Source organism: Triturus cristatus, chromosome 2_1 (genome assembly GCF_964204655.1).
Source record: "Triturus cristatus chromosome 2_1, aTriCri1.1, whole genome shotgun sequence".
NCBI lineage: Eukaryota > Metazoa > Chordata > Amphibia > Caudata > Salamandridae > Triturus > Triturus cristatus.
The window spans coordinates 32,786,523-32,801,800 of NC_140581.1; the positions used below are offsets into that span (position 1 = coordinate 32,786,523).

Genomic DNA, 15,278 nt, shown 5'->3' on the forward strand with positions numbered 1-15,278 from the left:
ACCACCTCTTTTTCGATCTCAGGATTCAATGCTCATGCTCCACAGACGTGAGATGTGCGAAATTTATTGCGAGCACCATAAAGCATCGCCTGGCCTTCCACCCCGTTGCACCGTACAGCTGAAAAACGGCAGACTGGTACAGAAAGTGGATTCTGATTTGCTTAAGAATGCCCCTCCAGCTGATGTTCAGTGATCATTGAGGGGTGGGCAGTCCGGCTCCCAGTGAATGTCAGTGCACCGCAAAGGATCCATCACTTAAGGGCTTGTGAACTGTCTTTGTCAGGTGTATATAAAGCATTTAACCGCTAGATGACTAATTATTCACTTGTACATATATTAATGAACCACACTGTGACTCTGCAAACAAACGCTGACGGGCACTGCTCCACCGCCCGGACATTTTTTTTTTTACCAGCACCAGAAATTGTATGTATGAAAAGGTACATTCAAAGTCCATGGTGCACCGTGCTCCAGTGGGGACTGTAGAGGATCCGGGGCGATGAGTGAGATGGAAGAGAAGCCATTCCCTGCTATGAAACCCTAACAGACCTTCAGGTAAACCCTTGCACTCTACATGTTACAGGTCACCTTGCCATTCCGGACCCTTTTTTTGTACACACACTTAATCTTCAAACTTATGTTTTGAAGCTGCTGTAACCAGGTGACATTTGCGCGACCGAACAAAAAATATATATAAGCCATTTGGGTTTTTGTTCATTAGCAAAGGAAAAGCAGTGTTGCCTCCTCAAGACTGGAACCATGTTTTTTGTGGCACCTGTATAGAAAAAGCCATCATGTTAACAGGAGCGATCAGAAGGGAGATCCACGCTAAGTCATGTTTATTAGTAAAAAAAATAAAGGCAAACTGTGTGCATTTCTATTGCTTCCCAGGATAAATGCCATGTTCACAACAATTGTGCGGTGTAGTGCAAAGTCACAAGATTAGGAGGTGCTTCCTGGCCTCCAAGAGCGGACAAAGCAACCGATGCACCTCCCTGGACGGCTGAGCAGAAGACCTGCGAGTTGGATCTTCACAAAGGAGAGTGTTTTAGGAAAAGAAAGTAAGATTCCAAGTTGTGTCTGTGCTCTTTAGCGAGTAGGTGTACGTAAGGTCAATCTATTCCTATCCCAATAAGAGTCCTTTGCATCAGTCTTTGTAGAAGTTCTCAATTTCCTCTTTGTACATCTTCAAGACGACAGGTCGCTTCAGTTTCAATGTTGGCCCTAAGGGAGAAGACAGAAACATGAGCAAGCAACTCCCCATCGCAGCCACAAATCTTCCTCACTCAGGTGTCCCCAAATGCAAAGCCACTTTTACAGGCTTATTTTAACCAAAACTCAATGGGCCCAAATCACAAAGGTAAACTTAGACCAAACGTCCAAGTTTAGACCTCAAGTCGAAGTTTACTAGCATTAAACGTAGATGTTTGGTCTAAAGTTAGATGCAACGTCTAACTTTACTAATAGGAGAGTTATAATTTTGGTCTAAACCTAGACCTAAAGTCTAACTTTATTACTAGTAAAATAAGACTTTAGGGCTAAACTTAGAGTTTCGGTTTAAGTTTACCTTTGTGAATTGGGCCCTTAAACTTTTGGTCTAAGTTGATCTTTGCGACTCAGGCCCAATGTATTTTTATGAAAGATTTAAAGATATGCTTGATATTCTTAGAATTTGTGCAAAAGTTGGGTGAGGGTTCGAAGAGTGTCCTCTTAACTATTAAAAGACAGACTGTTTTCTTGCTCACACAAGAGCTTTTTCAACCTTTTCTAACCAAGTGTTTCGTTTTCCAATTCTGCCTTTGTGAGCAAGAGAGCCCTAATGGGCTTCGTCAGATCCCTGCTCACCGGCACATGATCCAATATCTGGGACTCATTCATCTATGACACTGCAGTAATCCCAGAAAGCAGGCGCACTGCCAAAACACAGTTTCCCAACATTGCTACCTCATTTTTTTCACAGTCCAACCTCACACTAGCAATCCTGAGTAACTCAAAGGAAAAAAATGACTTCATTTTCGAAGCCTACAGTAGGAGCGGGGACTTGTTTTCTGAAGCAGCCTCAGCCGGTTGGCCTCTTTGGGAGAAAGGACACATCCTACAGCAGCTTCTAAAGGACTACATTTACAGTTAAGTGACTCAACCATCACGGACACTGCGTCATTCTGGACTCGCCTGCTTGTTTGTTATTTGGCGAGGCTACTAAGGAATTGTACACATCACTTAAACCACTATTTTAGGAACACTTACCCAACTGGAGCACCTGGCTTTCCATATTTCTCATCACTGGAAGTGATCTTTGTGGACTGAATTACAGCCACCACATACTTCTAGGAAAGACATGCTGGCCAGAAGCTCTGCCATTGTTTCCTGAACTCCTAGGAATAGGCTAGCACCTGCCCAACAAGAGCAGCCGAGGGGGGTGGTCTATTAGCCAGGCAGCTGATCTCTTCCTGGGTCAGAGATCATCTTCCTGTGCAGGCCCCTGGGATGAGCTCTGGCACTAGCAGCATTCCTATTTGCATCAACACCACTACCAAGATCTTCAACACCAGTGGAAGAGATGTTGACGGGGAGTCTACTCTCAGGGGGAGGATTGTGTGCTGAGTGCATGTACCCAAAGCTAAATCTACCAATCTCAAACCCACGTACAACTTCCAGGCGTGGTTGAAGTTTCCGAGAGGAAATCACTCCATAAATCCCCTAAAGTAATCTCTCAGAGAATAAAATCCAATTCCTTTTTTAACCTTTTAAGAAAATGAAGTACATTTATTATATATATTCTATTGCCACTAAATGGGCCACAAGTGGCGAGAGTGACAGGTAGATGAAACTGAAGACGTTTAACTTGCAAAAGCAGCAGTGCCAGACTAAGGTTATTAGATGTGCCCCATATGGGGCACCGTCCACGCCCCTGGAGATTCCAGAGTCTACAGATTTAGCTGCATTTGTGCTGCTCTCCGCTCCCTACAGCCTCACCTTGTAAGTCACGGAGTGGCCATGGTGGCATCATATGCCACCTAAAAGCCATGAAGTGGCCACAGCATCATCTTATGCCGCTTTAAGGTGAAGCAGTGGCCATGGAGGCATCTTATCCTACCTGAACGTCACGCACTGGCCATGGCGGCATCTTATACCACCTGAAGGTCACACAGTAGCCACGGTGGCATTCTATGCCACCTGTAGGTCATGCAGTAGCCACAGTGGCATCTCATGCCACCTGCAGGTCATGAGGTCGCCATTGCGGCATCTTATGCCACCTGAAGGTTACGCATGGCCACAGCGGCATCTTAAGTAACCTGAAGGTCACGAAGGAGCCACTATGGCATCCTATGCAACCTGAAGGTCACGCAGTCGCAGTGGCAGCATCTTATGCCACCTGAAGGTTATGCAGTAGCCAGAGCAGCATCTTATGCCACCTGAAGGTTACACAGTGGCCATGGAGGCATCTTATGCCACCTGAAGGTCATGCAGAAGCCATGGCGGCACATTATGCTGCCTGAAGGTCACACAGTAACCACAGCGGCATCTTATGCCACCTGAAGGTTATGCAGTACCCATGGGGGTATCTTCTACAACCCGAGGTCTGTAAACTGCTGCTGTATGAAAATGTTTCTGTTGCGTAAACATTCAAGCTGGCAGAGACAAGGCCCTGACCCTTACCAGATCGGTCTTCCAGGAGAGGCTGCAGAATGGGGGCACACGTGTGAATTTACCACCCTTCCCATCTCATACAGTCCCGGGCACTCACCTAGCTCCCCTCCGAACAATGAGAAGTCCTTGCCAAGGATGCTCCATTTCTGCACCCTCTGTGCGTTGGAAGTCGCCTGCCGGTTCACCCGATCGACCCCTTCCTGTATGGCTGTATAGATGGCGGGGTCCCTGGTGCTCACCACCTCTGACACCCGGGTAGCGCTGCTTCCCAGCTGCTGGCAGAAGACGACAGCCTCGGAGGTCAGCTCCTCCTTGGGCTCTCCTGTGTCAGCATCCACCTCACACTGGCGGAGACAAACAGCATTTAGGACAGGTAAGACCCCAGCCAGGTTCATTCTATACTTCAACAAAAGACACTAAGGGCCCGATGTAGATCTTGACGGACGAGTTACTCCATCACAACGGAGGCACATAACCCGTTGTACGAAATATAAATCTTATCGGCTATAATGGGAATTATATTGCAGCGGACTGGATATACATCATCTTTGTGACAGAGTAACCAGTCCGCCAAGATCTACATCAGGCCCTATATTACTCCAGTAATCATAGCCCAGTGTACGCTCACAAGGACACGCAAACGTTGAGCTGTTCATGCGCTGCCTCTTAAAAGCGCCTGCCTACTCGCCTGTGTCTACCAAGATAGCGCAATGAGTTAACCCACAGCCGCTCAAAAATACACCAATCTGAAATTCACCAATATGTACAATAGCAAGGCAAATTCTCCCTTTCATCTTTTCAAGGTCAGTAAATTAGGTAATACCAACTTTAATTATTATTACAAATGAGCTATAAAGCACAACAAATATTGAATAGGCTACTTACCAGTATGCATCTGTTCTTGGCATGTAGGGCTGCTGACATTCATATCTGTGCATAGATCGCCGCCTAGTGTTGGGTCCGGATGATTGCACATTGTTGTCCTGGAAGAGTCTTCGAAGTATCACGAGATAGGTGGCTCCTCCCCTGGACTACAGTGCGCATGGGCATCCTCTCCATCCTTGGATTGTTTTTCGCCATTGTGGCAGGGATGGAGTAGATACAGAAAGTGATGACCATGCTATACAGTAATTCTGAGTGCTGCAGCCGCTACAGGCACCGGGGAGGAGGGTGGGCGATATGAATGTCAGCAGCCCTACATGGCAAGAACAGATGCATACTGGTAAGTAGCATATTCAGTTCGAGGCATGTGGGCTGCTGAATTCATATCTGTGCATAGATTATTTAGCAATCCCTCCATTAGCGGCGGCTGCCCGTGCCAGCTGCAGCAGTCTGAAAAAGAGTTTTGAGAACAGCCTGTCCTACAGCTGCCTGCTATTTTGAGTGTACATCTACACAGTAGTGTTTGGTAAATGTATGTATTGTGGACCATGTGGCTGCTCTACATATTTCCTGTAAAGGAATGTTTCCTAGGAAAGCCATGGACGCCCCTAACTTTCGTGTTGAGTGGGCTCTTGGGGGAATCGTTAATGTGCGTTTAGCTTTTTGATAGCAAATTTGAATACATTTAACGATCCATCTGGCTATCCCTGCTTTGGAAATGGCGTTGCCCTTGTGTTGTGGAGAAAAGGCAACGAAAAGTTGTTTTGTTTTCCTAAAGTCCTTAGTTCTGTCTATATAGTACATGAGGGCCCTCTTTACATCTAGTGTATGGAGCATTCTCTCTGCGACATTTTGTGGATTTGGAAAGAAAACAGGCAGTTCAATAGTTTGATTCATGTGGAACTGCGATATCACTTTGGGCATGAATTTGGGGTTGGTACGTAGTACAACCCTGTTTGCGTGAACCTGTATGAACGGCTCTTGAATGGTTAGTGCCTGAAGTTCACTAACTGTTCTTAACGAAGTGATTGCCACTAAGAAAGCTACTTTCCAGGTGAGGAATTGAATCTCACATGAATGGAGAGGTTCAAAGGATGGACCCATTAATCTGGTGAGGACCAAATTGAGGTTCCACACCGGTGCCAGTGGGTGTCTTGGGGGAATTACTCGTTTGAGTCCCTCCAAGAAGGCTTTGATGGCAGGCACTCTGAATAAAGAGAGGTGCTGCCTGTTTTGAAGATAGGCTGCTATCGCGGTTAAATGGATACGTATTGAGTTGTATGCCAGATTGCATCGGTATAGGTGTAAGAGGTAACAGATGATGTTTTGAATGGATGCGTCCAGCGGGTTAATGTCATTGTTGCATTAAATGACAAACCTCTTCCATTTAGCCGCGTAGCAAGCTCTGGTCGTGGGTCTCCTGGCCTCTTTTATGATATCCATACAGTCAGGTGGCAGGTTTAGGTAGCCAAACTCTAAGACCTCAGGAGCCAGATTGCCAGGTTCAGCTGTTGCGGATCTGGGTGCTGAATTTCGCCATGGTTCTGTGTTAAAAGTGCGGGTTTGATCCGCAGCCTTTGATGCGGCACCACGGAAAGTTCTAGAAAGGTGGTGTATCATGGTTGGCGCGCCCATGTGGGAGCAACTAGAATGAGTGTCAGTGAGTGTTGTCGCAGTTTGCGTGCCACTAGCGGTATCAATGGCGCTGGGGGAAAAGCGTACGCAAATCTGCCGGACCAGTTCATCCATATCGCATTGCCCTGCGACTGCGGATGTGGGAACCTGGCGGCAAAGCTTTGGCATTTTGCGTTTTCGTTTGTGGCGAATAGGTCTATCTCTGGATGACCCCACTGTTGGAAGTACGGTTGGAGTACTGACGGGTGTAGCTCCCACTCGTGCATCTGGTGGCTGTGTCTGCTGAGCAGATCCGCCATCTGGTTGTCCTTGCCGGGGAGGTGTTCCGCCATGAGGAATATGTTCCTCTGAATGGCCCACTTCCACATGCTCTGAGCCAACTGTGGAGAGTGTGTTCCTCCCTGCTTCTGTATGTAGTACATGGCAGTCATGTTGTCCGTCCAGATCAACACGACTTTGTTGCACAAGTGTACTTTGAATGCCTTCATGTCTAGGAAGATTGCCATCAGTTCGAGAACGTTGATGTGCATCTTCTTTTGTTGTGTCGTCCATAGTCCCTGCACTGTGTAAGTGAGTACATGAGCTCCCCAACCCTGGAGAGAGGCGTCCGCCGTCAGTATTATTTGTGGAACAGGCTCTTGGAACGGTCGGCCCTTGCAAAGGTTTTGTGGAGTCCACCAATGCAGAGAGTTGTATGCCCGACCGCTCACCAACACTAGGTCTTTTAATTGTCCGTGAGCCTGATTCTATTGACGTCCTAAGCACTCCTGAAGCGGGCGCATATGTAGCCTCGCGTGCGGGACTATGAAAATGCAGGAGGCCATCATGCCTATTAACTGCATAAACACTCGCGCAGGAAGGGAGTGTTGAGGTTTGAACTTTGAGATCAGCAGTTGCATGCTGTTGATCCTCACTAAATTTGGCAGAGCTGTGGCTGCCAGAGTGTTTATGGTCGCGCCCAGGTACTGTCGTACGTGTGCGGGTCGGAGATGTGATTTTGGGTTATTTAGTGAGAATCCCAGACTGTGAAGAAGGTGAATGGTGAGGGACATGTGGCTGGCACATTGCTGGGCTGACTTTGCCTGAACAAGCCAGTCGTCCAGGTAAGGGAAGACGTGAATGTGTTGTCTCCGTAGATGTGCAGCCACTGTTGCTAGGCACTTTGTAAAGACCCTGGGTGCTGTTACGCCGAAGGGGAGAACTTTGAACTGATAGTGATGCCCCTGGATAGTGAACCTGAGATATTTCCTGTGTGATGGGTGTATGGGTATGCGGAAATACGCATCTTTCAAGTCCAGTGTGGCTAGGAAGTCTCCCTGACTGAGGAGCGGTAGAACTTGCTGTAGGGTGAGCATATGGAAATGCTCTGAGAGAATGTAGTGGTTGAGGGGTCTCAGGTCTAGTATAGGTCTGAGCGAACCGTCCTTTTTTGGGATTAAGAAGTACAGAGAATACACCCCTGTCCCCTGTTGGTTGACTGGAACGACCTCTATTGCATCTTTTTGCAGCATACTTAGCACTTCCTGCTGCAATAATGCCAAGTGCTCTACGGACATAGGACGGTGTTTTGGCGGTATGTTGGGTGGAGTGGACGTTAATTCGAGACAGTAACCGTGCTGGATAATGTCCCTGACCCACCTGTCTGTGGTGATGGTTTTCCAGACTGACAGGAACTGTTGGAGTCTCCCCCCGACAGGTGTTATGTGGTCGGGGGGCAGGGAGAGGGCGTCACTGTTTGTTTTTGGGGGAGGACCTGGTGTTGCCGTACCCACGTCCTCTGCCTTTGGTGCTGGATCCACGATATCCACCTCTGGTGGTTTTATCATAGGTACTTTGAGTGCCCCCTTTAGTGTACTGCTGCTGTGACCCCTGACCTCTAGCTGCTCCTCTATGCCCGGGGCGCAAAAGGAGCCACTACGAAACTGCTGCGTCTGCAGAGCCCCCATTTATTTCGCAGTGTCAGTGTCTTTCTTAATTTTTTCGAGGGTAGTGTCAACTTCAGGGCCAAATAAATAGTCTGGGTTGACCGGTTGATTTAGGATATTGTTCTGAATCTCAGGCTTGAAGCCTGAGATTCTCAACCATGCGTGCCTCCTCAACATGACGCTTGTGTTGATTGCCCTCGCCGCAGTGTCGGCTGCATCCAGTGCGCACTTGATGGCTGCATTGGTAAGGAGTTGTCCCTCTCTGATAAGGAGTTGTCCCTCTCTGATAAGGAGCACCGCTGCCTCTTTATATTCATCTGGCAAATGTTGTAGCAATGATTCAAGTGTGTCGTAGTGGGACCTATCATAACGGGCCAGGAGTGCCTGTGTGTTGGCAATGCGCCAGATGTTTGCTGCTTGCGCTGCAATCCGTTTGCCTGATGTCTCCAGCACTTTGGACTCCTTGTCTGAGGGAGGAGCATCACCCGTTGTTTGTGAGTGGGCTCTTTTGCGAGCATTAGCAACAACCATGGAGTCTAAAGGCAACTGACCCCTAATGTACATAGGGTCTCCGGGTGCAGGCTTGTATTTCTTTTCGATTCTGGGGTTTAGCACCCGTGCCCTGGTCGTTTCTTTAAAAATGTCTTTTGCAGGCTTTAGAACTCCTTTTAACATGGGCAGAGTTTTGACAGTTCTTTCAGAAGAGGCGAAAGTGTCCACCAAGAAGTCTTCTTCGACAGTGTCCGAATGGAGTTCTACTCCATGATTGGCAGCAGCCCGTTCTATGAGGGCATTAAAGGCAGCAGTGTCCCCTGTGGAAGATGTCTTTATGTTATAAAGCTGCGTGTCATGGGTATCTGGTGCGGTACCCTGGTCGGTGGGGTCATCCCATGCCTGATCTGGGTCCTGCAGGTGATCATCAGGATCGATATCCCCAGGGTAGGTGGTATCATCCCCTACATAGTCCTCTCCTGTGTCTGCCTCTAAATGCGTAGGAGAAAAGGACGGTGGATCCTGATGGAAGGGTTGAAAGTGTTCATGAAGCACTGGCCCTGATCCTGCCGGTAATTTGTGTTTGAGAGGAATTTTGTAGGAGTCCAATCCCCTCTCTGGCGTGATTTTCCGCTTGCGCAGCATCAACCTACCAGTGTCGGCGTCGATAAATTGTGCCTGTGAAGGCTCGATATCCGTTTGTCCAGTGGATGGGGACTGTGTTTGGCGGACGCGTGTCCGAATCTCGAACAGTTTCGGCGCCGTGGGTGGCGGCAACCCAAACGTGATGTTCGCCGGCGCCGAGTGTGATTTCGCAGCCGTGTGCGTGTCGGGACCCGACTTAGAGTGGAGGGTTGCCCGTTCTCTGATGCGTTGCAACGATGCTGAGACCTGTTGCACGGTGAATGCAGATGGCGCCTTGGAACCCATCGGCACCTTGGAGGTAGGCGTCGAAGCGGCATCAGACTTCTTTGCAGTCATTGGGTCATCGATCCGTAGGGAGGTATCGACGCTCTTTGGAGTCGATGACTTGGCAGGCGCCGCCGTTTTCGACGTTGACGCTGACTGGTTGGCCACCTTGACTTTGGTGGTTTGGACCGTAATCTTCGGTGCCAGAGGGCGAGGCGCCTTGTGGGGACCGAGGGCCTTCTTCTTCTGCTCGGCACCCGTATCCGCTGCGGTGAGCTCGGCACCGAAATCCCTTTTTGCGCGTTCGGAGCCGATGACCTTTGCCGGCGTCGAAGGAGTGGAGGGCTTCGAGCAGATCACAGCCAGTTTCACTTTCGGTTTCGAAGGAACTGGTGCGATGGACGGTTTCGGTTTCGCTGAAGGGAATCCAGTCGTCTTCGATAATAATGGCTCTTGTGAAATGCTCGAGGCCGGGCCGAAGAACCGTGAGATTGATCTTGGGTAAGGCCCGTAGGCGATCCCTCGACCTGAGCCTTAGGACGACTTATTTTTTCGGCCTCCGTATCGACGGGTTGGCCTAGCTCTTCGCTGGAGCTATCCTCCTCTGCCCCAAGGGCCTCATCGTAGTCTCCTACCTCTTCGACGACTTCTTCTCCCTGAAAGATCACCTCATCGTCGTCTTCCGATCGTGAGTCGTGTTCGGAAGCGGGGCTGGAGTCTACATCTGCTACGATCTCTGCGTCCTCGTCTTCGGTGCTAAAGATGTTGGCCGGGGCAGGCGCCGATTGCTGCGCCTCCAGTCTCGCCGCCCGTCGATTCCGGAGAGTCTTCTTCAAGGGGAACCGGGCACAGGCCATACATTTCGACTCATCGTGATCCGGTGAGAGACATTTGTTGCATACCGGGTGGACGTCGATGTGTGGGTATTTCGCGTGGCATAAAGGACATCTTTTGAAGGGAGTCCTCGATTCCATCGTCGATCGAAGTTCGATGTTCGGACCAAGCGGATCCGAAAAGCTGGAAGAAGGTGCTAAAGCACTAAAGAAATTGGTCGATACCGAACGGGAACAGTACCGACGATAACTTAAGGCCTTTTGGCCTTAAACTGAATTTTCCTAACTTGAGCTAAGATGAGCACATCTGAACCCAATGGCGGAAAAAAACAATCTAAGGATGGAGAGGATGCCCATGCGCACTGTAGTCCAGGGGAGCAGCCACCTATCTCGTGATACTTCGAAGACTCTTCCAGAACAACAATGTGCAATCATCCGGACCCAACACTAGGCGGCGATCTATGCACAGATATGAATTCAGCAGCCCACATGCCTCGAACATGACACTTACCCAATATGAAGTACCATCCATCCCTTTACCCGCACAAACACTGCAATAGGTTTAGTACCCCAACCAAGGATTGCATTTCTAGAATGAGATCTCACATCTAAATTTTATTAACGGGCATATGGTCAATATGTACTATTACCTAAAAAAACTGTTCTTAAGACATCAAGAACAGGCCACAGAACAGACTAATCAAATTGAGAAAGTTAGTTAAAAAAATAGTAATGGTATAATTGACTTTCAACCCACATCTACCCAAGAAGAACTAGGTCCTTGAAGAAAACCACAAAGCTCTTTACTTTAAGTGAAAGATTCAGTCTTTCAGGACAGAAAGTCTAGGTTACGCAAAGCTAAAGGCTTGGTCAATTAGCGCATATGAGGCTTAGACCACACAAGGTCTCCAAAGGGAGGACGAAGATAGTTAACACAGAGCTTCACAATTAAAAAACAAAGAATCCCTCCAGAGATAGTTCCATGCTTTTACTATGAATCGGGGATTAGCTAAGCTGGTAAAGGTCTTTTGTGATCATATTCCATCTAACTGCTTACTCCTCACCTTTAGAGTATCCCAGGGCATCAGCAAGCAATGCTCCTGCACGCTAGTAGTAGGTGGAGCTGTGTGGCTCACCACTGACAGGACTGCCATGAAGTGATGAGCATAGAAGCGCCATGCCTGTGTTTCTTGTAACTTTCTTCTTCTGCGCCCTCAAAACAAGTTGTCGGAGACAGTCTGCTGATTTTCAAACTTGGACCTTTTTAGGTTTTAAAGAGGCCGCTTCGCAGAACGGGGAGGTGGGCAGGCAGTGAGGAATCTCGAGTTCAAGTATCCACCAGAAACAGCAATGCAGAGGGTGAATACCTTGCTCTTCGATTAATACATCTAACAGCAGATTCCTCACCTTTAGACCGGATACCATAGCAGTACCTCCTATGGGTACGTGGTCTGGGAAGAGAACGCGGATGAAAACATTCTACAAACTGAGTGAGCAAAGTGACTTGCGCACTGGACCCGGCTGTCAGGGGAGTGGTGTTACATGAACATATGCAGATGTCTAGAACAGGCACACCCTTCACCAATGACGTAATAGTCGTGTGAGGATCAGCAGGTGACACTTTGGCTCCTGGATTATTAATCGAAAAAGGTTACGTCCTGGAAATCCTAGGAAAACATCCAATCTACTGGTTCCAGAATTTAAAAAATCTGGGGAAACTTGAGCATTTTAAATTGGTCCTTTCGCCAATAAGGTATTAAATGAGCAAAGGTTTGGAATGGGCCTGAGGCCTCCAGCCTTCCTCAGGAAGAGAAAGCAGCGGGAATAACAGCCCATCCCTCTCTGCAAATCCAGTGCCCACTTGAAGGCACCCTTGGAGAGTAAAATAGAAGCCTCCTGCATCAGGATTTTTTTTTCTCCATTATTAGGTCTCGCCTAGCGTGGCAGCACATGCGCTGCTCGCTAGGCGTGATTTATTGCTAATGAGTTTAAGTAGAGGGCTTGAAGCCCCGCCCCTCATTTCCATTGGCTAGCATCACTGTTTATGCTAAACGGTGGCCTGCCATTGGAAATGAGGGTTTTTGGTTCACCCCCTTTGGCCTCTGATACAGACTCGGTGGCCTGCTTTGCTGCTGTCGCAAAGCACTTTCTTATCTTTATGGGGCCATGTGTTTCTAATTAGAAACACATGGCCCCATAAAGACAAGAGATCGAGGCGTGTTTGTAACTGTTACTTTTACACTTCGTACATCGACCTCCGAAGGCGTTTTGGGCATTCCTGGAGTCAAACCTTTTACTGACAGCCTGCTTGCAAATTGTGTTAGAGGAAACACTACCTCCTCCCTGGATCGCCAATAACAATAATACAGCTAACTTGTGAAATCTAGTTTTAAAGCGGATGAAATGTAGATAGGAAGAAAACTCGACCGGTTATTAAAATAGAAGCTTGACAGTGTGCTTCTCTGCGTGTGAGAGACGTGGCTTTAATTACCAATATCTATTGAGACAAGTAGATGGGAAAACACAAGCGAGAACAGTTGTAGAATATTGTGTTCTCATTTCCGTCGCATTTTATGTACTCCGCTTATACAAGAAATACTGAGGCAGTTACATAATTGGCACTAATTCTATTGTGGTCGCATTTATACAGTGTTTAATATCCCTGACGTGGCGTTGCCCATACGTGGTAACTTTGCATATACCAGAAGCTGACAGTCGGTAAAAGGTTTCAGCACCGGAGGTCTCCTTCAAGCCACTAACATAAAACTAATACGGGACTCCTTCGACGAGTCCGGAAGCCGGGGCTGCGCTCGCGTTCTCCGGGCCAGGTGAATGAAATGCCTGCCTTCCTCTTGTAATTTTCTGCCGGGGGAGTGTGCAGGGTGGGGAAGGATCATTCATGGTGACCGACAACTGGTTCTGCATCGTTTGCCGCTTCGGACATTTCCTCCTCTGGTGGCCAGAGGGCACCCCTGCGGCGCTCGGGCACAAAGGTAGAGCCAGGGGTACGACGGTCAGCGATGGGTATGAGACAGCGGAAACCCAAACCCGTCAGTCTCCGGTCACGAAAGAGCGCACGGCACGGCCATTAGGCTTGAGAGGGCACAGTCACCCAATGTCATACACTGGCACAAGGGAAGGTCAGGGAAAGCCACTTCCAGACTCAGACCATGAGAGCGTGCAGAGCTCAACTACTGCCAGACGTGGAGCACAGACACAGTCTGACACCGCGCACCAGACAGAGCACAGGACTCCGCCTCAGTTATGCACGGACACAAGAAAACTCCAGTCTCGGAGACTGTCCGACACCAGCAGAAGAGTACAAGACAAAGCCACTGTCAGACACCGGCGACGTCTCATGAGCTAGGACGGTGCATGCCCACCATCAGGCACCGTGCACGGAAAGGAATGACACTCAACCAGGGTCAAACACAGGCACACAAACCCTGTCCCTCGCCAAGCGTCGGAGAACTCGGGACTGCTCTATGAGACGCCACGCACGAGGAAACAGGGCCGCAGGCTCTATCGGACATGAATGTGCAGTTCCAAAACGAGGCCCCACCCACTGCGTATGATCCAAGTGCAGGGTGTCTGGAATAATATTGGGATAAGAGTGCCCTATCCGTGTTTGATTGACGCTGAGAGGCGCAGGTTTTGGGTTTCCAGTGCCCGGGTTGTCTTAGCCCATCTGTGTGCGCACAGGACAGACTCAGACTGCGGCCCTCGTTCACTGCTGAAACAAGCATTTGGAATGCAATAGGTCTCGCATTATAAAAGTGTGAGCAGTTGGCATTGCTAATAATGCAACACTAGATATTGGCATTGTAAATGATAATGGCATTTATGTGTTTGTTTTATAAAATAGATAAAAAAGGCATTGTCATTAACAATGCCAATAGCTTAAACTTTTGCAAATGCGAGCCCTATTGCATTGCAAATGCTTGTTTCAGTACTGCAGGCTTGTTTAAAGTTTTAGTCACTACTTAAAATGAAATCCAGTTTATCAGCATTGCCAGTGCTCCTTTATGTTTAATGCCATAAATGAAACACAATGTTCTAAGCAGATTGCTAAATAGCATCTCCAGCCCCGATCACAATGTCTCACTTCATGCTGGACAGTGGGCACCCTGTTTTCATGCAGCGCCAAGACGGGGTGAATTAATGCACAGACTGAGGTCTGTCAGCCTCCGAGGCTCAAAGCATTCCGTGCAACAGTCCGCTGTGTCAAGGTATTGCCATGTGTACAGCACATGCTCTGCAACAGCAAGTGGTTTCAAAGTTGGGGGTGACTTCCCAAACTTTCCCGAGGTGTTCATCGTGTTTGGTGACAGCGTATTTTTGCTGACAGCCCAAAAAACTGGTGTGTGTGTGGTTGTTTGTGTGGTTGTGGTGGTTTGTGTGTGTGTGTGTGGTGGTTTGTGTGTGTGTGTGGTTGTGTCTGGTTGTATGCGTGGTTGTGTGTGTGGGGTTGTGTGTGGGTGTGTGTGTGGGGGGTTGTGTGTGTGATTGTGGGTGTGTGTGATTGTGGTTGTGTGTGTGATTGTGAGTGGTTGTGGTGGGATGGGAAGGCAAAGAAACTGAGGTTTGTTGTATTTCATGCCAGAGAAGTGTATTCAGAGCTGATGTAGCGCACCTACAGTAAATATCCTGGATGTATGCATTTTGAAAAGAGTGAAAAGGCAAGGTAAGCTAGAGAAAATGAAACAAAGAGGGTGAGGAGGGGAGAACACGGGAGTAGATGACTTCGGGAGGGAATGACGAAGGGGGAACAGAGAAGGAAGGGAGAGGTGAAAAGTATACAAAAGAAGAAAAAGATTAGGCCATAAAAGAGGGAAGTTTAAAGAACTGGACGAGAGGGTGCATGCATTTAGGAGAGGAAAGGGATGGAAGAGTGCAGAAGGGAAGAGGACACATTCTAAGATAAAGAGGAGTGTAAACTACAGGCAAAATG

General features: G+C 48.4%; 1 protein-coding gene across 2 annotated transcripts in view; it reads right to left on the reverse strand.

The window, feature by feature from the left end:
- Positions 1-822: 822 nt before the first annotated feature.
- Positions 823-15,278, reverse strand: part of LOC146863655 (long-chain-fatty-acid--CoA ligase ACSBG2-like) — a 797,459-nt gene continuing 783,003 nt past the window's right edge. For both annotated transcript variants that reach the window (XM_085627744.1, XM_085627747.1), the window contains 2 exons: positions 3,749-3,995; positions 823-1,224 (listed from right to left, as the gene is read on the reverse strand). In XM_085627744.1, the coding sequence (XP_085483870.1) occupies positions 1,148-1,224; positions 3,749-3,995 (324 nt within the window). In that variant the 3' untranslated portion in view covers positions 823-1,147. The remainder of the gene's footprint in view (positions 1,225-3,748; positions 3,996-15,278) is intronic.